A 23705-nucleotide genomic window follows, 5' to 3' on the forward strand; every position below is an offset into this window, starting at 1 on the left:
AAAGTTGCTATATTATTTTCTGCAACCTGTTTGTGATGTGTAACAGGTTATACTACTAACAGAATAAAATAGAGTAAACATTATTGAAGAACTGTAATTTAAATTTTGATGTGCACTCTTTACTCACGTTCTGTTATACGGCTACCTGGAGGGTATTCCAGGGATCAACGCCCCCGTGGCCCGGTCCATGACCAGGCCTCCCGGTGAATCAGGGCCTGATCAACGAGGCTGTTAATGTTGGCCGCACGTAGTCCAAAGTACGAACCACAGCCCGGCTGATCCGGTACTGACTTATCTGTCCAGCTCCCTCTTGAAGACAACCAAGAGGGAGCTGGACAAATACCTAAAGTCAGTACCGTATCAGCCGGGCTAGAACGATAGTAACATGTAAAACGATTTACACCTCCTGTGAATAATAAATTAATAATAATAAAAAGTAATAGTACGCTTTTCATATATGATCAACTCACTAACCATTTCTTTACCGTCTTTATTATTATTATTATTATTATTATTATTATTAACGGTATTCAGAGAAGCCTAGCGTCACGATGAAGTTCTGATAATACATAAAATAATTGAATACCCTCACTGAACTTTTTTAATCATATATTTCTGTCAATAGATATTTAGTCTACCCTCACACCGAGTAGTGAATTTCTCTCAGTTTATGTATGCTGAGACTTTACTTTAATCCCTATTTCAGGGTTTACTGTATTACCTACTGCAGTCGATAGGACTCAACTACATTAACCAATAAATCATCGAGATTATAAAATCTTAAATTGTAAAAAACAAATAGCTCATAAATATGATAAATCAAAGTTAAAGTGTCAATCTTTTATTCAATACTGATGAAGCGGAATGTGTGTCCGTGTAGGATGAGTGACCCAATTTTTTTTTTTTTATTCGCCGGTATTCTCCCGGCCCGAGTCTTTTCCAAGTAGTGGTGACCCAGCCTTGGCTCCCTATCTGGGGAGTGTCTCGAGACCTAAGTCTCCCATGGGAGGAGGCGCAACTACTCCCTCAAATTTGGGACCAACTGTCCCCAGGCCTAGCCACAGTCTCCGCCCTCACGGGGCTCGTAGGGGATGGCAGTCTTATGAGCTGCAGGTGGTAGCAAGCTCAGGCCTCACCCTTATTGACCCAATGTTGTGACGCTGTAATATTTATACTGTTTGAAGAGTTCGACGGCTCGTGTAGGTTATTTGACTCGAGAACCAGTGAAGACTTGATCATCCATCCGATAACAGCGAGACAGACAAGGTTCCAACTGTACATTACCTTGTTGCAAGACAACGAGTAAGACGTGAAGACTAACATTATTAGCTATAAAGACATAATAGCAGAGCAATTCTTTATTTTATACAACTTTCCTCTCGGAACCGAGCTTTGATAAGTCTTCTGAAAACTCAAGTCCTGAGCGAAACGTCTAAGATAAATGCTTCCTTTGCATTACGTGTCTTTATAGCCACTTGTCGACTGGTTGCCCCAGTCACCACTCACACTTGTGTCTGATGGAGGCAGTGAGGAGACAGTGGTGAGCCCGCAACGTGGAGGGTGTGTGTACTGTGGCTGCCGCCACACCCATGTACTCGTAACCGTAATCAAAGTTGTCGACACCCACAGCGACCTGGACACCTGCGCTGCGACCCTCACCTGTCACCTGGTGACGCAGGTGGTGCAGCCAAGAGTATGACCACCTGCAGATATAACACATTGCGAGTTTGTAGGTCAAATGCATACTATACTTTTAGCGTAATATTCAACACTCGACGCACATACTCTAATGCATCAGTCAAAATATTAAACTACGTATTCTTTATAGTAATCAAGTCCTTTGACGGGAATAAAGTTTTTGATTTTCTGCGCAGTAATTAAATAATATAGCACATGCATCCCTCAAAGGTGCATGTGCCGCATTTCCCATAATAATAATAATAATAATAATAATAATAATAATAATAATAATAATAATAATAATAATAATAATAATAATAATATAGCACAAACACACTAAACAAATATTACCACAACATTGGAAAGCCACACATAAAATAAAAATAGCGCAACTCGCTTAAAAATACGATTTCACCAACAATTAGGTCTTAATAATCAAGAATTATAAAGTTCTAGAAAATTAAACACACGTGAAATGACAAATATATTGTAAAAAATTCTATTTACAGACACTTTTAATTTCTTTTATTTCCTGTATATTTCATAATACTTCTTATTCCAACAATATATATTTTAGAAGGCCTGTAAACTTTAATTAAACTGGTTTTCTATATTATATTTTTAAAATATATATAATAAATTATTGGCTCTTAAAAAAGTTGCCGAGCCTACATTTTCATTGACATTATACAGCAACTGTCGTATCCGAGCGCCTCTGTCAAAACAGTGAGTGTGAATGATGGTGAAAGTGTTTCTTTTTCGGGTCAACCTCCTTGATGGGAGACGGCCAGCGTGTTAAAAAAGTCATCCAGTACTCCGTGTTACAAGAGATAATGAAACAAGATGATATATGTCACCACTGTCGCGTCATCCTACAATAATCTGACCAAAAACTATATTATTCTCCAAGACCACTAGGAAAATATGCTATTCATTGTCAAGAGAAAGCTCTCTTTCATGTTTCATAAATTATTTAAATTTAAATTTTTCTTTCATGTTCAGAAACCTAACAATGGATAAATGTGAATACAAATAAATGCGTTAAAACTATATGGTATCCCTCCTCTCCCTGCACGGGATACATAGTGAAAGATATCCATGAACCTAACAATGGTATTATTTAGTATTAGTATTAAAGATTCGCCGGTATTCTCCCGGCCCGGGCCTTTTCCAAGTGGTGGCCCGGCCTTGGCTCCCTCTTTAGGGAGTGTCTGAGACCTAAGTCTCCCATGGGAGGAGGCACAAGTACCTCCTCATCTTTGGGACCAACTGTCCCTAGGCTTAGCCACAAGCTAGGCCTCTCTGGTCTGCCATCCCCGCCCCAAGGGGGCAAATGGGAATGACAGTCTTATGAGCTAAAGGCTAGGGCTCAGGCACCTACCCTACCCTAGAAGGGTTAGGCATGGTGTCGATGTAACAATGGTAATTAAATAGAATTTTATTTATTATCTTATTTTTAACGTTATTGTTCTTGTCATATATTAATATTATCATGAATTATTGTAATTATGTTCATTATTATTTTTGCTATGTTAATCATCATTTATTTTTATTATTATTATTAGTGGTTGTTTAAAACAAAGAATAATGAAAACATACAAAACACGGATGTCAGTATGCTATTGTTGAGGTTGTCCGAAAAAGACAGACGACGTGCACTCAGTTGCATTTTTCTTTACTAAACATACGAATAACGAAAGATAGTACAGACCTGGAGGTGGGGTTGTCCTTCAGGAGCTCTGCCGTAGTGTCTCTGAGCTCGAGTAAGGTAGCGGTGAGGTATGCTAGCTGGGCTGCCCGTAGTGGCGTGGTGCCCTCCTGAACCCTCCTCGTCCACCCCGTCAGCGTCTTCAGGTCCTGCCCGACGCTCCTCGCAACCGTCTGAAGGTCAGGTTTGGTCCCTGACGAAGTAGTCGCCTCGAATGCCACCGTTATCTGACGATCCCACTGGATACGACGACACACATCTAAGACCTGCCACCGATTTGATAACCATTATAGAATAAACAAATGATTTACAAAGAATAAATATGAAATACGTGTGGCACCATAGTGTATTATTGAAGAATGAGACACTTGCAACATTCTTTAACTTGTCGGTTGTCTGAAAAATTTAACTGCATGACCCTTGTCGGTTTAGCGCTTTCTTTGATTATAATAATTATAATAATCTAAACCATTATCATTGTTATTACGCCTTCAAGGAAGGTGCCTTGATATGTCGACGAGGGGCTCTTGATAGAGGGAACTGAATTTATCCTACCTTTCCTTGGATCGAACCTGAATGCCTCCCATTCCCCAGGTAATACATGATCCCCTACGGGTTTACGCTTCCTGATTAAAATTATTATACTCATAGGGAAGCGTTAAACATGTATGGGCTTTACAGTGCCTATGAAATGAGAAGTAATGAGTTTTGATCCAAGGAAGAGGATGAAAGCTCATTTTTTCTTAGATCGAGAACCCTTCTCAGCATCAAAGCACTCACCCACCTTGAAGGGGATAATGGTATGCTAAATTAATTAGTAACTCATGTGACATCTTACTGCGGCAACGTTTCGTTCCCCAAGATGCCTGGTCAAGCCAGTACAAACAATGCAATGACACACGGTTACAATGTGAGGCGAAAGAGTATAAGCACTGAAGTAGGCCTACTGGCCCATATAGAATTGATACAATGAATTACAATACTGGCCCATGTTATAAGTGGTAGTAGTAGCACCAATAGTGGTAGTACAGAAGTGGAGGTAACTTATGGTAGCTTTGTGTTGGCGGGGTTTATTGTATTGTGGAGAACTCTTGCTAACACTTCAAAGATGATGAAGCTACTTTTATCCTGTTTAACGGTGCCTAAAATGGCACATTTACGTCTGCGGAAATTTGGTTCTTGGATCACCAGGCGGGCGTCTCTGAATCTCATTTAAATTTTAGGGTGGTAGAATTCCTGTGTTGTACACACGAGTTGTTAAAGTTGTCGTTTCTGCATGCTAATATGTGTTCACTGGACGTGTTTCTACGCTTCGTACTGTTTCGCCGACGTATACCTTGTCACAGCCTTCGCAAGGAAGTCTGTGACATTAACTGGTTCGAGGTTCTTCATTGGAAAGGTCTTTGATGGATATGTTGTATTGTCAGCAATTCTACCAATATTATGATAAGAATCTACTAAATAAAATAATAGCCCGTAATGCTGCACATAAAGGCAGTAATAAAATTAAAAATATATATAAATGGTGAGGGGAAAGAATTGCTCCTTTTACATTTTTTTTAATGAGTAATAATGCAATTGTTTTGACAGTAAAGCCTAAGACTGATGCCAAATTTTTATTTTATTGTTGGGTACTTTTAATGTAACTCATTGATATGAAAGTGTTGCTAATAGACTAATACAACAAGCACGTCTTACCTGCAGTGGTACCTGAGAGCGTTGCAGGAGCTGCTGGTCCTTGACGTGCTTGAGAATGAGCCGCTTGAGGGTGGCCCTCATCCCGCTCTCCACCCTCCCCAGCCAGTCCTCCACGCCATGATGGGCAACCACGGGCTGCAACACCACAGAGATTAATCAGCCCTTTCCACAACTAACCCACAAGATGAAAATGTTAACTACTGGACGTTTCAGTTTGTCTTGGGTTATTATCAAGTTGCGATTGCTAAAAGTCCGGGACGAACAAAAACATTGTCTAGTTTCCATTTCAAATTTGTGGATTTGTTGTGAATTATTCCAGCCATAGTATCACGACTTTTATTCTTTTGGGCAAAACTTGCACGCATGTGCTGCACTACGATAACAAACGAGCTGGAAAACCCCCTTGCTGATACATGCTAAGAAAAGTTTGAATGAACGATGGATGACCTAAGCCGACAGGTAGTGAGAAAGACACTGTTTGCAGTGAAACCTCTATAAAGGTAATAGAGGTTTCAATTTAAACAAAGAAAAGGTTACGTTGGAGGACCAAGTATTATTATTATATTCATGAGAAAGCGCTATGTTGCTGGGTGTCATAAAAAGTCTGGGATATAGGAGATAATCAGGTTGGTTTAAAAAGACACTTGAGCAAACTACAGGACATATCAGTTAGAAAACGTTTCGGTCCTGGAACTTTGATCGCTTCTAACATACCAGGGTCGAAAAATAACAATATATATATGCTGGAAGTGAGATGTGTGACATATATTAACCTGGTGAAAATCAGGTGAGGATTTTTGAGTTTATCTGGAGTTGGTGTCATGTAGCCTATGAAGTCGAGTAATTTCTGTGCTATGAGGTAGGTTGGACTTAGTGTGAATATGTATCATGTATGAAAGTATTTTTTAAATTCTGCAGCTTCCAGCATTATATTCCATGGGACGGTGACGACAATTAGTGAAGACTCGAGGCACCGTCGGCGTCTAAGGTCATGTTGAGTGAGGACAAGTTGTGCCTCATTCCAACTCTTTAAATGTCCCAGTAACACCTGTGGAGGACACAGGTATTACTGTTCCAGGCGCTTCGATTGTCACTTAGGTGGACTGATAGATTTCTTCCTGTTTCCCTTACATATTGCTTGGGGCAGAATGGTGTAGACGCCTGCTGTAGAAGTTAGAGGTGTGGGATCTCACTTCGTAGTGAGATCTTTGATGGAGAATGCATTTATGGTGGAAACACTGATATTGCTGCAAGCACCTAGTGAATATTCTTGGCAACATCACCACACGGGAGAACTACGAACTGTGGAGGAATGTTCCATGGAGGATTCGTTTAGGGCAGCTTGTGACTTTAGTCTGCATTACCAGATAAAGAAAGGCGGAAACTGAAGACCTGTGAAGGCTTATGATATATAGATACATTCCTGAAGGAAACAAAGGCTGGAGATGTCAATAGCTCTCACGAAGAATCCAATAAGTGTCATGTCGTGAATAGGAATGCATAAGATCATAACTATTTTTTTTTTTATGTTAATGTCCAGGGTTTATTACCTGGACCTCAGCAATGAGTCGCTACTCTCACCGCTGGGCAACGGCGACCAGTGATCATAACTATTGGTAGGTTTCCTATACACTTTGAAGAAAAGGCTGTTGCTGTCGGAAAAACTTAAACAAGAGGACGTCAAGGAAAGGAAGTTTGCCTTCTTTTCGAGTTCCAGTGTAAATTTTAGAGATGGCACGACAGCGTTGATTTTCTTGAGGAGGACCTGGCTATTATAACGTCTAGGATAGAACACTAAGATATCGTCAACGTATCTTAACTAGGAAACTGTGGTGGTAATAAAGGTGCTGAATTTGTCGGTCTCTAGGTTCTCCATGAAGAGGCTGGCAAACACAGCACTGAGGGGACTGCCCAATGTCATCCCAAAACACTGTAGCAATTTTCTTGATAGCCGAAGAAGTTGCAATTGACACGAAGATCCATTCAACTTATGAAACCTTGGAGAGGTAATGGGAGGTTGTAGTCATCGGTGAGCCTCTGTCTCAGAATTTGTATGGCAGCATCAACAGGGACGTTGGTAAAGAGAGTCGTGGCAGAAAGATGCCATGTTTTCATTTTTGATATTCAAGATAAAAATCAAAGAGAGAAGGTCATCTAAATGCTTAAGGTGTGATTGGCTATAGATGCCTAGTAGTGCTGAGAGATACCTGGCAAGGTGACCAGCTAATCTGTGTGATGCCAAGCTTACGTGTCTAAGGAAGACCATAAAGAGGTGCTGGTTTTAGTTGTCCTGGTAAAATATTTAGAAGTTTCTTGTTTACTCTTATTTTCGTAGGCTGCTTTGGTGCCTTCAAGTAGCAGTGATCCTGAAAGAGACTAGTATGTGTTGGCATCACCGAGGAGATCCAAAACGTTGCTATGGTAATCGATAATGTTGAGTACCACCACCCCTCCTCCATTGTCGAGGTGGTAATGATGGTATTGTTATTGTTAGAAAGCCCCTGAAGGTTTGGATATACATTCTAAAAATGACCACTCTTGAAGGCTCAGTAACTGCGGCTGTGATGATTCTTTGTACCAAATCCTATTGAAAGTCAGAGTCCCCAAAAGGATGGTTCTTAGTTACTACGTCCAGATGGTGTTTCTTGTTGACACCCGAGAGTCAAGTCCACTACTGGTATCAACACTTATGGTAGGAAGGCTCTATGTATATACATAGATTGTCTATCATTTTTGTCGGCAAGTCTTGCCTCTTAAATGTTGAAGCACCATACTGAAAGTAATGCTAAATGGTTGCTGGAGAGTTAAGTTGAAAGAGCTTTCAAACATTATGTTGATAAACACGACTGGGAAAAAAGAGGAAGATTATATAGGAGAGACCAAGATGTTGGACCACACTTGAGAGCTACAGAAATTAATTGTGATGATAAGGAAGTTAATGTTGTGGAGAACTTTGATAAAACTATCTTACTTCTTAATTTTTTAATGTTTCATGAATATAAAAAGCAAGTGAATAAGTACGGGAAAGAAAAAAAAAAAGGTAATAAAAATTTCGATGACAAAGATTCTGAGATTTTATATTTTTCTGCTCCACAATTGACAGCGTAAAAATAGCGATTGCCTATAATTGTAATGAAAATTTATTAAAAAAGTAAGACCTACCTACTCTGCACATGATTAATAACAAATTATACACTAAATAGGTTTTGAAATAATCATAATAAACACATCATAACTGTATGCATTCATTTAGAATATGCTCAAAGAGAAGTCTATGAAAGTATATTGAAGCCATTGTGATATCCAGAAATGATAACTACGGAAATAAGAATGAACGATGGACGGCTACACACCTTAGCCAGGCTGAGGAGTTCTTCCTGAGGAGACACAAGTGCCACTATCTTACCATCCTTACCGTGTACCAGCCTACCCACACCTGTGAACAGCCTCCTTAGGTACCTGTGACACACCTTGGGCTCCTGTACGTACGTATACATGAGTTGTTAGCAAAGTCAGTGTATCGTTTTAAGTTTGCATATGTCTCACTACTTATCGGAATTAAATGGAAAAAGAAAATACAATACAGCAAATACATAACCATTTAAAAGACAACAGAATCACGTAAGGAAAACTAATATTGCATTAATATCTCAAGACATGACAAGCGAACCTACATGGAGGCAGTAAAATTGAGGGTAGGGCGAGTACTACATATTTCGGCCTAACATTGAAGCCATCTTCAGCAGTACTGAAGATAATAATAATTTTTATAATAATTTATTTTAAGCGCTAAATCCATGGGGATCATTCAGCGCATGACGTGGAGGCTTGATCCTCCGTCTGCTGAGCGCCAGACAGACGCGCTTCCTATTTGTACTCACCTAGTTACAGAAGTACTGAAGAGAACCTCAGTTCTCGCCTGTTTTACTGTGGCTTAAAACGCTTACAGTTCAGGGTATAAGTATTTATCCACATCTTGTCGGTATACCATGCCATTTACTTTTGTTTTACTGACTACATATGGGTTCCTTTGCGCCACTGATCATTGTTTATTTATATTTTATATATATATATATATATATATATATATATATATATATATATATATATATATATATATATATATATATATATATATATATATATATATATATGCAATAAGATCACAGTAAACAGGTGATTTCAGAATATGCAAAACAACCACTCATAGTTCCTTGATAATGTGAGTAGTCACGAAAGCGCTTGGAATTTCTCTATTCTTTCAGAGTGGTTGTTTTGCATATATATATATATATATATATATATATATATATATATATATATATATATATATATATATATATATATATATATATATATATATATATATATATATATATATATATATATATATTTCAAGATACGATCAGGAAGTTAAAACTCTAGGCTTTCACCTGTCCTTTAGTGAGTAGCTGCAGGAGGTGAGCGTCGGGCAGCAGGAAGAGTCTGGGACACGTCTGTCTCCTCTTGGCCAGCAAAGGAGCTAGACTCGCACGCAGGCCCTCCATCTGTGTCTTCTCTTGCAGTGTCTCCTCCTCTAGCATTCCTCCACGCACCTGTTGCAACACGCGCGGTTCCTCCTTCACCCTAAGCAAGATGCATCGCCTGTCATTCACTTGCTATTCTAGCAATAAGCTACCTGCCAAGGTTATTACAAATGCTCTCGCACATTACCACACTAGTCGTAATAAGCAGCACTCTTAGTTGCACATACCAACTTTTCATTCAACTTTCACATTGCAGAATATTGCTCACTCAGTTTTCTGCCACATAAATTCCTGATAATCAAAACACTGTTTGGTCATTATGATGTCACATGATCAAACTACCAGTCAGTCATTATGGTCATCAATGTGATGATGATACCCTAGGAATCATACAGCGCCTGGAAAAATGAGAAGTATTCAGGTTTAATCCAAAGAAAGTGCGGGAAACTCCGGTTCCATGGATCAGGGAACCACCATCAAAGCATTCTCCCCCCCCCATCCCATGAATGACTAGATAACTGTCGGTCATGTTTTAATGCATTAATATTAGCTAAACTGCGCTAGCCTGCTTATTTCCCAAATGAATATCCGGAAAAAAATACCTGGTCTTGTATCTGGCTGGTTAACGGGATTTGATTCCTCTCACTACACCATGAAAACTGAGCGTAACTTTTTTCAGCACAAGACAAGAACTCTTTGATTCCTAAATTAAGGATTAAAATTCTCAGCATATATATCAAGGTGCCCTGTGGTTCGGTTGATAGCGAATTCAGCTCACATACTGCCTGTCCGTGGTTCGATCCTCGGCACCGGTGAAAATGTCAGCATAGTTGCTGATCCCTGTGTTATATAGCATAGCATATAGTATCATCCATGTGCTTTAGATAGGAGATCCCTTTTAGGCCTGTGACTTTGTGTGACGTCACGGGATGCGCATGTGTACGTTCGTACCTCTGCCTCGGCCTCAGTCGGCGTTAGACACAGGTTAGGACAGGCAGAAGGCTGGGCTCTATTTCCCATCATCACAGTCTGACAATATATATCGTTACCATCCAACAAGTGTGTCTACCTTCAACCCTCGATATCTCCATTTAAGAACCCCTACGATAATTGGTGGCAACGGAGAGCCTGTAATTCTGACGATTACAGCGATTTCTGGAGATATATTTCGACCGAGCCTGCCATCTTGTGAGTAGGCCTACTGAGAAGGTTAACGCCAGCCAGCTATCTCAGCCAGTTCTCCCGCCCAAGCTCCTACCAGCTTCTACACCATTCACTGGTCAGTCTCTTTGTATTAGTGTTTATCTGCTTATTTGCATCACTCCCGAGGGGTTGACCCGGGTTTGCAAAATAAGCCAGCTTCCAGTCTGTGGTGAGGGAGTCCAGTCTAGCCTAGTCTACTCCATCCAGTTCCTTTGCCTGCCAAGCCAGCTTCCACCCCTGCTGTGCTCATTGTGTGAAGTTATCAAGCTATTCTCTGTGAAGGGTTAAGATAAGCCAGCTAGCAACTAACCCAGGTGTCTTACCCCATTACTCAAGCAAGCCATGTGAGTAGTCTTCATCGCTTGTGATTCAAGCTCCAAGCAATTCTGAGTGCTCTTTTTCATCCTTGTGGTGTTGTGGTATTTCATGGGTGTATTTTAAGCTAACCAGCTTAGAATATCTTCGCGGCAGTGTGGGTGTCCTCAGTGAGGCTTACGCCGTCGGGCATTTTTCCTTACATCTGTTGCCTCTGTACAACTGTTGTTGCCTCTGTTCACCTAGCAGCAAGTAGGTACCTAGGTGTTAGTCAACTAACCATACCACGGGTCAGGTTATGTCAGCATAGTTGCTGATCCTCCTTTACATGTGTTGTATGTATAGTTTAGTTGAGTATCATAGTACCATCCATGTGCTTTATATAGAAGCTCCCTAGGCCTGTGACTGTATGACGTCACGGGGTACAGCTTGAGGCAGTGAGACGAGCTGCCTCGCTCTCACTCGGCGTATATACATCCAGGCAGTGACACGGCAGGCTGGGCCCATCCATTCCTTACCACAGTCTGACAATATATATCGTTACCATCCAACAAGTGAGTTTACCTTATCCATCATATCTTCTTAAGAACCCCCACTGACAGTTAGAACCCGCGGTCAGTCGTAGAACTCCAGACCGACGTGCTAGCCACTGAGCCAGCTGGTAAGTTTGTTTGCGCTCGTGTCATTACGATTTTGTGAGTCATGTTAGTCGACTGTTGTGGGTAGCATCCGGGGAGACAAGATTAGAGAAAACCAATGGAAATATGACAGTCCACGGTGACGCACTACTTTATTGGGTTATCCTGGGTGGCTAATTATCCGGGTTAAAAGTCCAAACAAAATCTTATCTTACATACACTGAGAGAAACACACCTCACTGTGTACAGTGTATATGCTGTCTCACACCTCGGATAGCCTATTTTGATCGTGAAATGTGTGATTCATATGTCGTTTTTTTATTCCAATACTTTGTGTGCACATTTAAGTGTTACATAATGGCAAACCGCAGTAACAGTAATTTTAAGAAATTTAACATAATGCCTCAGTCACTAATATATAATGATTCAAATGTGCGATTAAAAAATAATTTTAAGTTAAATAATAATAATTTATTATTATTATTATAGGGAAGCACTAAACCATTAAGGACCATACAATGCCTAGGGAATGGGTGGGGTGGTTGGATAATCAGGTTTGATAACAAGGATGGGTACCTCTATATTCCTTTAATCATGAATCCTTCGCTAGTACAAGACAATTTTTCTTCAAACGCAGCACATCAAACACAAGACCAGTCTTCGTCTTCTACAGTCAAAACAGTCCGGCTGACTGTTGAAAATTTCCCTAATATATGAAGACAAGTTATTGAAAATTATTATTATAACATGAATGGGGACACGCTAAACCCACAGGGATTGTATAGCGCTTGAGGAATGGGAGGCCTGAGACTGGCCACCTCCTAGCAGGAGCGACAGATCACGTCAAAACAATTTCTGTTGTCTCCCGTGTTTTACTTACCTGAAGAACCTGCTGCAGGCGAAACGTTTCGCCAATAAAGACACCCAAGTGATGCACATTTGTCTTATTCATCAACTTATCGACACTGTCTATCATCAATAATATGTTAATGGAGGTACTGCTGACATGTCAGCAAGGTAACATTTATGAAAGGTTAGCAGAACTCGCGTCGTGTAGGTGAGAAGGGTAGTGCTTGCACACTGAAGGAGAAGTGAGGATGTTGCTGTCGGAAGGTAATCTGAACAGTGATGTCAGCACACTTCTTACAAGATAGGGAGAAGGGAGGTCACCCTGACTTGGCGGGAGATGACCGCTAAGGAAAATAACAAATTATGTTGAAGCAAACTCAAGAATTTGAGGACGAGCTATATAATTATGACTCAGTTACGTAACGACATTACCTGTCACATGACTTACCGGGTCATGGTGAGGCGCCAGAAAGTGGAGACGCTGGCGAAGACGGAGGCGTGAAGGGGAAAAATCTCATGAGCAGAGCAGCTGGAGAGGACTGGCTCCAGAGCCACCCATTCTTCCTCGAAGTCCCTTAAGGCGACCTAACGGAAACCTTTTCTCACTCTTCCATTGTACCATCATTTTATATTATACACACACACACACATACACTATATGGCTCTTGGAGCCATATAGTGTATGTGGAGCGAAGAGGCAGGGCCAGGAGCTATAACTCGACCCCTGAAACCAAATATACAAATAAAGGTAAGTTCACACACACATATACTTATTTTGAGGGAGAGTTCCAATTCCTTAGATCAAGAACCCTTATTCCACCATCAAGATAGCTCTGTTTAAGGAAATAACTAACTTTTACAGACTTGAACTTCCGGAATCATGTCTAAATAATAATTTGCCGTTTTCATTGAGAGTATATTAAGAAGATATTATTTCCTTCACTAGTAAGGAGAGACAGAAAGATGTTCTACATATCCAATCAATAGCAGTGACCTGGTGGTCCACTGGCAGGCCAGCTAAGCTAAAAACCTGTTGATCAATCTGTTCCTACACCCTTTCCCTCCTCCAGTAATTTAAGCGTTTAGCAACACTTAAGAAGTAATATGACAATGGTCATTATTAATAATAAGGATGGATGAGCGCAAGTGCTAAACCCTTAAGTCATGCAGCGCCGATATGATAACGGTAAATTTTATAAGAGTGTAATTAACGATTGTATTTCGCATAAACAGAACAATAACAATCAACAGGGATAAACCGTCTCACTAACAAGGAAATGATGAGGGCTTCAGGACCGTAAGCCCTTAAAAAATTAAAGACATGGCTGGACTGAACAAGTTGCAAAATACAACGCTGACCACTTATTCATAGATTTTAATGCATCACGATAAAGTGCAACAGTTTCACGCTTGTAACACTGTGCCAAGTCTTTACCCAAAGTGATAAACCTTAGAAACATTGGTCCTCAAAACTTGTACTATAGTTAAAAAATCGTCTGAAAATGTGATGTAGTCCACTATGCTTGTGAGGTCTCTAAGGGACACCTAACCTAACCAGATAAATGGTCACACCTTGCCTTGGCAAATAGCTGTCAGACACGCCTTTTGGCTTAAGTCTAAGGTCTTTTGCTCTTGACGGCGTTAGATCTCGGCGTCAGGTCAAAACATGTGGTGCACACCCCATTGTGGGGGGTGCTTGAAGGATCACATAAGCCCAAGGAACAGAAGGATCAGAGAGTCGAGCGGAGCTCTGGCCTGTGTGCAGAGCTCTGAGCAAGGAGATTCGAGCAGAGCTGCTGCTGGTGAGCAGAGCTCTGGCCTGCGTGCAGAGCTCGGGAGAAGGCTGCTGGAGAGTCTCTGGAGGAGACTCTGTTAAAGACATTGAGCAGAGTACTGGCTTGGAGAAGTGCTCGTGCTGTGTAGGTCTTGGGACCTGTGGCTAGTGTGTGACTTAGTTCCTGTGGTGAATTGTCCTCTGAACTATACTGTACGTTATATTCCATTTCGTCAGTTGATTGTATTCCCTGTCTCACTGTTTATATGTACCATCCCCATTTATCTAAACCCCAATTGTGTTCTCCTGTTCCCAAATATATTATTGTACAAGGACTTAATCATAAACTGTGTTTGAGTAGAATAGTAATAGTCACTGTCCCCGTTATTTACTTTTATTCATTATTTTATTTCAAGTACTGAGAGGGTGAGTAGTGTGATGGTAGAGATAATGAGAGGTGATGGTGTAGTCACCAGCGACCTCACATTACCTCCGCTCCTGTCACTCGACTCACCTCTCCTGCCTTCTCCTGCCTACTCCCTTTTACTCCGTTATTCCCCAATTATCCATAACGTTTCATTACCCTCCTACATGACGAAAAGCTTATCAGGCAAATATGGAAGGACCCCCCCACCAACTCATTAATGGTGGCTACGAGATAAACACAGGTATGTGCAATTAATATTCTCAGTGACCTTACTAGTGTCTGCCTGATGATGGTGTGGATATTCTTCCACCTGATGGTCTCGCTCTTGATGTGGAGGGCATGTTGTGAGTGTAGCAGGAGGTGGAGCGTGAGGTCAGTATCTAAGAGAAGAGAGTCAAGCTGGGCCAGGTCACCAAGTACAAACATGTCCTTCCTGATGTAGTCCACCACTGGGATGGTGGCCGCTTCCCAACTCTCCTCTACCTTGAAGTATGAAGAAGGTTACAGTCCTGTGAAATCTCCTAAATGTGTCATCTGAATGCTAATTAAACTCGCCTGAATTAGCTTAATTAACTTTAATATTTTACCGCACACTGTAACAATATTATATATGTCTGCAGCTTTCCAATTTTCAGTATATTTATTTTTAATCAAAGTTATTAGTTTCAGAATTAATACATGAACACACACACACACACACACACAAACGGCGATGTGAAGTTAATGAGGAGAATTCAGTCGGAGGATGATAAGACAGGACTACAGAGGGATCTGAACAGGCTGCAGGCCTGGTCCAGCAGCTGGCTCCTGGAGTTCAACCCTACCAAGTGCAAAGTCATGAAGATCGGGGAAGGGCAAAGAAGACCGTGGACAGAATACAGTCTAGGGGGGCCAAAGACTACAAACGTCACTCAAGGAAAAGGATCTTGGAATGCGTATAATACCGAGCACATCTGAGGAGAACATCAACCAAATAATTGTTGCAGAATACGGGCGACTAGCGAACCTAATAATAGCATTCCGACATTTTAGTAAGGAGTCGTTCCGAACCCTGTACACCGTGTACGTCAGGCCCATATTTGAATATGCAGCTCCAGTTCGGAACCTTCACCTGGCCAAGCACGTCAGAAAACTAAAGTGCAAAGATTTGCAACAAGACTAGTCCCGGAACTGAGGGGCATGTCCTATGAGGAAAGGTTAAGAAAACTCGACCTGACGACACTGGGGCAGGAGGGACAGGGAGGGACATGATAACGACATATAAAATACTGAGAGGAATCGACGAGGTGAACAGAGACAGGATGTTCCAGAGATGGGACACAACAAGGGGTCACAATTGTAAGTTGAAGACTCAGATGAGCCACAGGGATGTTAGGAAGTATTTCTTCAGCCACAGAATTGTCAGGAAGTGGAATAGTCTGGAAAGTGATGTAGAGGAGGCAGGTACTATACATAATAATGTATCTTTATTTCTTAAAAAAAAAATGTTACATGTACAAGGTATACAGGCCTAGATGACATCAATGACACACCACTTTAAAGAAAGCCGCTTGGAATGCAGAGCATTTCGGGCAAATTAGGTCAGTTTTGTCCCAGGATGTGACCCACACCAGTCGACTAACACCCAGGTATTGATGGGTGAACATAGACAACCTGTGTAAAGAAACACGCCCAGTGTTTCTACCCTCGTTGGGAATCGAACCCGGACACTCACCATGTGAAGCGAGAGCTTTAGCTACCAGGTCACGGGGCACCATGGTATGATAAAGCTTATGGAGCAGAGAGAGTGACCTAGTGGCGACCAGTGAAGAGGCAGGGCCAGGAGTTGTGAATCGACCCCTGCAACCACAATTAAGTGAGTACACACACACACACACACACACACGTTAGGCCCATATTGGAGTATGCAGCACCCACACCTAGTCAAACACGTAAGGAAACTAGAGAAACTGCAAAGGTTTGCAACAAGACTAGTCCCGGAGCTAAGGGGTATGTCCTACGAGGAGAGGTTAAGGGAAATTAACCTGAAGACACTGGAGGACAGGAGAGACAGGGGGGATATGATAACGACATATAAAATACTTAGAGGGATCGACAAGGTGGACCGAGACAGGATGTTCCAGAGATAGGACACAACAAAAAGGGGTCACAGTTGGAAGTTGAAGATTCAGATGAATCACAGAGATGTTAGGAAGAACTTCAGTCACAGAGTTGTCAGGAAGTTAAACAGTCTGAGAAGTGATGTAGTGGAGGCCGGATCCATGCATAGCTTTTGTTTACGAGTTAACTGGTAATTCTTGCAGAGCAGGGTTCAATAAGATCTTCGGAGGCTTCTTACTTTATTTGCAAAGTCGTGGTGGGTACACAGGCTTATGTGTTTGTGCCCATGGCCCGGGAAGGCCATGCCCGCGAGAGAAAGAGGAGTGGACACTTCTTGACTGAGTGAAATGTGTCACCAGAGTGAGAGCGAGTGGGACCAGCGTCCCACTGACCTGGGCAGGCCTAGAGAGGGCAGCACCTGAGTGCCGCGAAATATGAACTCAGCTGGCAGACAGCATAGGCTGTCTGTGCAGACAGAACAGGCTGTCTACATTTGCTCAGCCACCTACCTCGTGTCGTCCCAACGCGACAATACTGGTGGTAAAAAAACTAGGGCTCTCTCTCGCAGGAACAGGGCACAGAACACAGAATAAAAAACATATATATATATATATATATATATATATATATATATATATATATATATATATATATATATACATATGGACATGGAAAAAAAATTCCTACAGGGAGGGAAGAAAAAAACAAGGTGGGGTGTGCTGAACATCGTGGTCAAAGGCAGTGAGTGTCGATGGGCATCACTGCACGCCTTCCTGCGTCTGGACAGATACTGCAACACAGGAGACATCGCTGCGGCTGAGCTGTGACGTAGCAGGGTACAGTCTCCTCTGGAACGGTGAAGCAGTCATCGTAGGAGTCACTGCAGGGTTTCATTCAACCTGGGGCATGACCTGCTGGTGCCCTCGAGTGAGGCGTCGTCAGTACTCGGCAACTGGGCAGGACTTCTTCTGGCAAGCGACTCAGGAGGACATTTCTTGACTGGTACTGTCGCTGGGCTGTCACTGCCGGCGAGCGTGGAGTGAGTCGTGGAGCAAGTCGTGGCAGAGACGACTGGGCGAACATCAGGAAGTCGTAACATCATACACCAGACTGCAGTGAGCGAGCTAGAAGTCAAAGTGACATCATCTTTGTGCAGGAGCTCACTGAAGCTATGACACGAGGCTGACACAGCGCCTGCCGACAGGGCTAACTGCAGCTTGACTGCTGTTCTCTACAACAAAGCTAGAGTTAGAGTGAAGGTTAGACTGGGCGTCCCCAGACTGTTTTTCACTGGTAACTAAGAGCTGATGGCCAGGAGGTGACGAGCAACGAGCTCTCTTGTAAGGTTGGTCAGGACAAGAGACCGACCTCGGGGAGAATGTGCTATGAAAACCATCGGTTTCCAACTATTCCAGACACTGTGCATACTCCGAGACAGAGTAGCACCTAGTGGATCCCAAGCGCACGCCCCAGAAGGGCACATCCACTCCATTAAAATCTGCTTTCCACTCAGCTGGATCTAAGCGGATCCTAAGGTCTGCCATGGTTTTAAACCCTATATGTAGGTCGACAGGGAAAACAATATCATCAACGACTAAGAATTTTGCTGACAGCTTGTGACGTTTTACCTAGGTCCTGGAAGTCGGTGATGGCTTCTTGGTTTTGGACCGACTGTTGTTACTGGAGTCACTATTTTTACTCGGCCGATTGTTAGTAGAACTGGGGTTGGAAGCTTTGAGGGCTGGCTGTCTGACAGCTGCGGTGAAAGTGACCTCCGGCTGCGCCTGTGGCATCGCTGTGGACGATGCCGGAAGGACGGGCACAGGATTGTCCGCAAAGCGACAAACCTTGCCTTTCTCGGCAGGCGGCTTGATTGCGTCGATGTCGATGGCACTGTATGCACCCAGGACTGTGTGCTCAGAAACGCAAGGTCTGTCGCTTTGCAGACGATCCTATGCCCGTCCTTCCGGCATTGTCCACAGCGATGCTGCAGGCACAGCCGGAGGTCACTTTCACCACAGCTGTCAGACAGCCGGCCCTCAAAGCTTCCAACCTCAGTTCTACTAACAATCGGTTGAGTAAAAATAGTGACTCCAGTAACAACAGTCTGTCCAAAACAAAGAAGCCATCACCGACTTCCAGGACCAAGGTAAAACGTCACAAGCTTTCCGCAAAATTCTTAGTCGTTGCAGGGAGTGAAGAGGCAAGGCCAGGAGCTCTGAATCAACCCCTGCAACCACAACTAGGTGAATACACACACATAGGGATATGCAGTGGGAGAACAAAGGGGAGAGGTCAGTCTTTGTTTATGGGCTCCAGGAAGTTGAAGGGGAAACTTATGAAGCAAGAAAACAAGGGGAAAATAATGCAATCGAAAGCATCATAAAAGCAATAGAAGATGACATGACCCAGCTGGCAAATTTTTGGAGAATAGGGGGGTTTGCAAGAAGAACCCGGCCAGTGAAAGTGACTTTCAAGGCAGAATCAACTCGGAACAGGATCCTGCAGGAGAAAGCAAGACTAAGGGACATGCCGGCATACCGGAAGGTGTATCTCGACCGCAACAGAACACAAGAAGAAAGACAGAAACTGAGAGAGATGGTACAAAGGCCAAAGAAGGAAAGAGAGGAGAAGATGGATGGACAGAAGAATCCAGACTCAGGAGGAAGATCAAATACAGCCTCCCTCACAACTACCTACAGAAGCCCCCCAACCAGGACAACTCCAGTGCAACCAAACATTCTAACCCAAAACACACATGCCATATCGAATGTCCCCACCAACCTCATTACAAACACCCCCACAGCAACCACCCATAGTTCCTTACCAGGTCTCCCACTTCCCCAACCCCAATGTACCCCCCAGACCACAGTTTTAGAAAAGAAGTTGAAGGTGTGATATACAAATGCAGATGGAATAACAAATAAGTGTGAGGAGTGGCATGAAAGAATCAAGGAGACATCCCCAGACATAATAGCACTCACAGAAACAAAACTCACCAGGATGATAACAGATGCAATCTTTCCATCTGGATAACAAATCCTCAGAAAAGACAGAGGGAGGAGAGGGGAAGGATTAGTTGCACTGCTCATTATTAATCAAGTGGGGATTGAGAAAATGGAAGGAATGGATGGCATGGGCGAAGGTGACTACTTAGTGGGAACAATCTAGTCTGAGGACCATAAGGTGGTAATTGCAGTAATGTACAACCCGCCACAGAACAGCAGGAGGCCAAGAGAAGAATACGACAAGAGCAACAGAGCAATGGTTGACACACTAGCCGAGGTGGCCATAAGAGCTCACATGGGGGGGAGCAAAGTTACTAGTTATGGGTGATTTCAATCACAAGGAGAGTGACTGGGAAAACCTGGAGCCCCATGGGAGTCCCAAAACATGGAGAGCCAAGATGATGGATGTGGTACTGGAAAACCTCATGCATCAACATGTTAAGGGGGCGCTAACAGGTCCCGCGCGCGGAGCAAAAAAAAAATCGAAAATATATGAAAATGGAGTTATTGTTACCAAAAAATAGCTGAACTTTCTGGCTACACGCTGGTATAATTATTATCCTTGTACGATGTTTCTAAAAGGAATTACAGCCATTTATAACAGGCATGGTGACAGCGCTGATGCAACATGTTGCGTAAGAAGCGCTGACTCAACTTTGTTGACGTTTTTGTGACGCTTTTCCCCGTGTTATTTTTATCGTTTTCGTACATCTTTTATGTCTAATATAATACAAATTCACCATCTGAGATCATGCCAGTGTGGGCGGAGATAATATGGTCAAGGACCCAATCGGGAACCCCTGGGAATAGTGCATAAAATGGCCGACACCTCCAGCCAACAAAATATTCCATACCCACGCTAATATCAATTATAAGGCTTATTTATCTATCACAATTGATCTATTATGATATAATGCAATATAATAATAGCATATAAACATAAAAATTACACCTCAAAAAAAAATATATAGCATAATATGACGCCCCAAGGAATAAATTTCTATCGATATTTCCCCTGAAGGTGAAGAGAGGGTCCGCCCTCTCTCATCAGTGATGAGAGAAAACGTATTTACAATGGTTAACCGTAATAAACACTCGTAGGCCGCGGAAAAAGTGTAAAATAAAGCGAATTTTTCGGGGAAAAAAATTATTTCCCGGGCAGCGGGGGTGCCGCGCGCTTGGGCCTATATCTCGAAAGTAACTTATTTACCTATTTAGGGTGATTGCATCCTTATTTATGAATGAATTGACTTGATTTTCACAACAAACATAGAAGAATGATTGCTTTACAAGTTTTATGGTACCTTTCTGAACTATCCCAAATATTTTCAGATTTGTGTGGGGAACAAGACCGACATCTTCCAAAATGTCAAAAAAGTTATGAAACTTTATTTTTTCTTAGCATGAAGATAAGAGTTATTATATAATTTTACTCTTTAAAATGATGGAATTAGAAGTGTTCTATCAGCAGAAAGAGTCAAAACCACTTTTCCAAGTACCACTAAGTACAGGTCCCCTGCCAAATGTAATTTTTCGTAAATTTTGCATATTTCATTTCCTTTTTGGCCGATATTTTTGAAACTTCAGCAGAGCAACTACAAAAGGGGGGACTACTCAGGCATGAGGAACTTCCTGCAAGACGTTCAGTGGGAGAGAGAACTGACAGGAAATCCAGTACAAGGAATGATGGACTATGTGACAACAAAATGCAAGGAGGCAGAGGAGAGGTTTGTTCCCGAGGGAAACAAAAATAATGAGAAGACCAGAACGAGTCCTTGGTTCACCCAAAGGTGTAGGAAGGCAAAAAATAAGTGTACTAGAGAATGGAAAAGGTACAGAAGACAAAGGACTCAGGAAAATAAAGAGATTAGCCAGAGAGCCAGAAACGAATATGCACCGATAAGAAGGGAGGCTCAACGACAATATGAAAATGACATAGCATCGAAAGTCAAGTCTGACCCAAAGCTGTTGTATAGCCACATCAGGAGGAAAACAACAGTCAAGGACCAGGTAATCAGACTGAGGAAGGATAATGGGGTGTTCACAAGAAATGACCGAGAGGTATGTGAGGAGCTCAACACGAGATTTAAAGAAGTATTTACAGTGGAAACCGGTAGGACTCCAGGAAATCAGAACAGGGAGGTAAACCAACAAGTGTTGGATGAGGTACACACAACTAAGGAGGAGGTGAAGAAGCTGCTATGTGAACTTGACACCTCAAAGGCGGTGGGACCAGACATCTCTCCGTGGGTCCTTAGAGAGGAGCAGAGATACTGTGTGTGCCACTAACAAAGATCTTCAACACATCCATTAAAACTGGGCAACTCCCTGAGGTATGGAAGATGGCAAATGTAGTCCCAATTTTTTAAAAAGGAGACAGCCATGAGGCATTAAACTACAGACCTGTGTCACTAACGTGTATAGAATGTAAAGTCATGGAGAAGATCATCAGGAGGAGAGTGGTGGAGCACCTGGAAAGAAACAAGTGTATAATCGACAACCAGCATGGTTTCAGGGAAGGAAAATCCTGTGTCACAAACCTACTGGAGTTTTATGACAAGGTGACAGAAGTAAGACAAGAGAGAGAGAGGGGTGGATAGACTGCACTTTCTTGGACTGCAAAAAGGCCTTTGACACAGTTCCTCACAAGAGGTTACTGCAAAAGCTAGAGTATCAGGCACACATAACAGGAAAGGCACTGCAATGAATCAGAGAATACCTGGCAGGGAGGCAACAACGAGTCATGGTACGCGACGAGGTGTCAGAGTGGGCGCCTTTAACAAGCAGGGTTCCATAGGGGTCAGTCCTAGTACCTGTGCTGGTTTTGGTATATGTGAATGACATAACGGAAGGGATAGACTCAGAAGTGTCCTTGTTTGCAGATGATGTGAAGTTAATGAGGAGAATCAAATCGGTCGAGGATCAGGCAGGACTACAAAGAGACCTGGACAGGCTACAAGCCTGGTCCAGCAACTGGCTCCTTGAATTTAACCCTGCCAAATGCAATGTCATGAAGATTGGGGAAAGGCAAAGAAGACCGCAGACACAGTATAGTCTAGGTGTTCAAAGACTGCAAACCTCACTCAAGGAAAAAGATCTTGGGGTGAGTATAACACCGAGCACATCTCCTGAGGCACACATCAATCAGATAACTGCTGCAGCGTACGGGCGTCTGGCAAACCTAAGGATAGCGTTCCGATACCTCAGTAAGGAATCGTTCAAGACTCTGTACACCATTTACGTCAGGCCCATACTGGAGTATGCAGCACCAATTTGGAATCCACACCTGGTCAAGCACGTCAAGAAATTAGAGAAAGTGCAAAGGTTTGCAACAAGGCTAGTCCCAGAGCTAAGGGGATTGTCCTACGAAGAAAGGTTAAGGGAAATCGGCCTGACTACACTGGAGGAGAGGAAGGCCAAGGGAGACATGATAACGACATATAAAATAATGCGCGGAATAGATAAGGTGGACAAAGACAGGATGTTCCAGAGATTGGACACAGAAACACAAGGTCACAATTGGAAGTTGAAGACTCAAATGAATCAAAGGGATGTTAGGAAGTATTTCTTCAGTCATAGAGTTGTCAGGCAGTGGAACAGCGTAGAAAGTGACGTAATGGAGGCGGGAACCATACATAGTTTTAAGACGAGGGTTGATAAAGCTCATGGAGTAGGGAGAGAGAGGACCTAGTAGCAATCAGTGAAGAGGTGGGGCCAGGAGCTATGAATCGACCCCTACAACCACAAATAGGTGAGTACACACAAATCACTTTATTAGT

General features: G+C 42.5%; 2 protein-coding genes across 2 annotated transcripts in view; both read right to left on the bottom strand.

Annotated features, from left to right (window-relative positions):
* Window positions 1-3339: 3339 nt before the first annotated feature.
* LOC128689225 (uncharacterized) lies at window positions 3340-5418 on the bottom strand. Its single transcript, XM_053777362.1, has 2 exons — window positions 5087-5418; window positions 3340-3654 (listed from the first exon to the last, which is right to left on the bottom strand). Exons 1-2 carry the CDS (start codon window positions 5165-5167, stop codon window positions 3340-3342), a joined length of 396 nt encoding a protein of 131 aa, XP_053633337.1. The 5' UTR covers window positions 5168-5418.
* A 2940-nt stretch (window positions 5419-8358) lies between these two features.
* LOC128689227 (dynein axonemal heavy chain 6-like) overlaps window positions 8359-23705 on the bottom strand; it is a 33675-nt gene continuing 18328 nt past the window's right edge. Inside the window, exons 13-16 of the mRNA XM_053777363.1 lie at window positions 15092-15301; window positions 13066-13202; window positions 9520-9712; window positions 8359-8565 (exon numbers count right to left, since the gene is read on the bottom strand). Of these exons, the coding sequence (XP_053633338.1) occupies window positions 8359-8565; window positions 9520-9712; window positions 13066-13202; window positions 15092-15301 (747 nt within the window). The remainder of the gene's footprint in view (window positions 8566-9519; window positions 9713-13065; window positions 13203-15091; window positions 15302-23705) is intronic.

Source organism: Cherax quadricarinatus, chromosome 18 (assembly GCF_038502225.1).
Source record: "Cherax quadricarinatus isolate ZL_2023a chromosome 18, ASM3850222v1, whole genome shotgun sequence".
NCBI classification, from domain to species: domain Eukaryota; kingdom Metazoa; phylum Arthropoda; class Malacostraca; order Decapoda; family Parastacidae; genus Cherax; species Cherax quadricarinatus.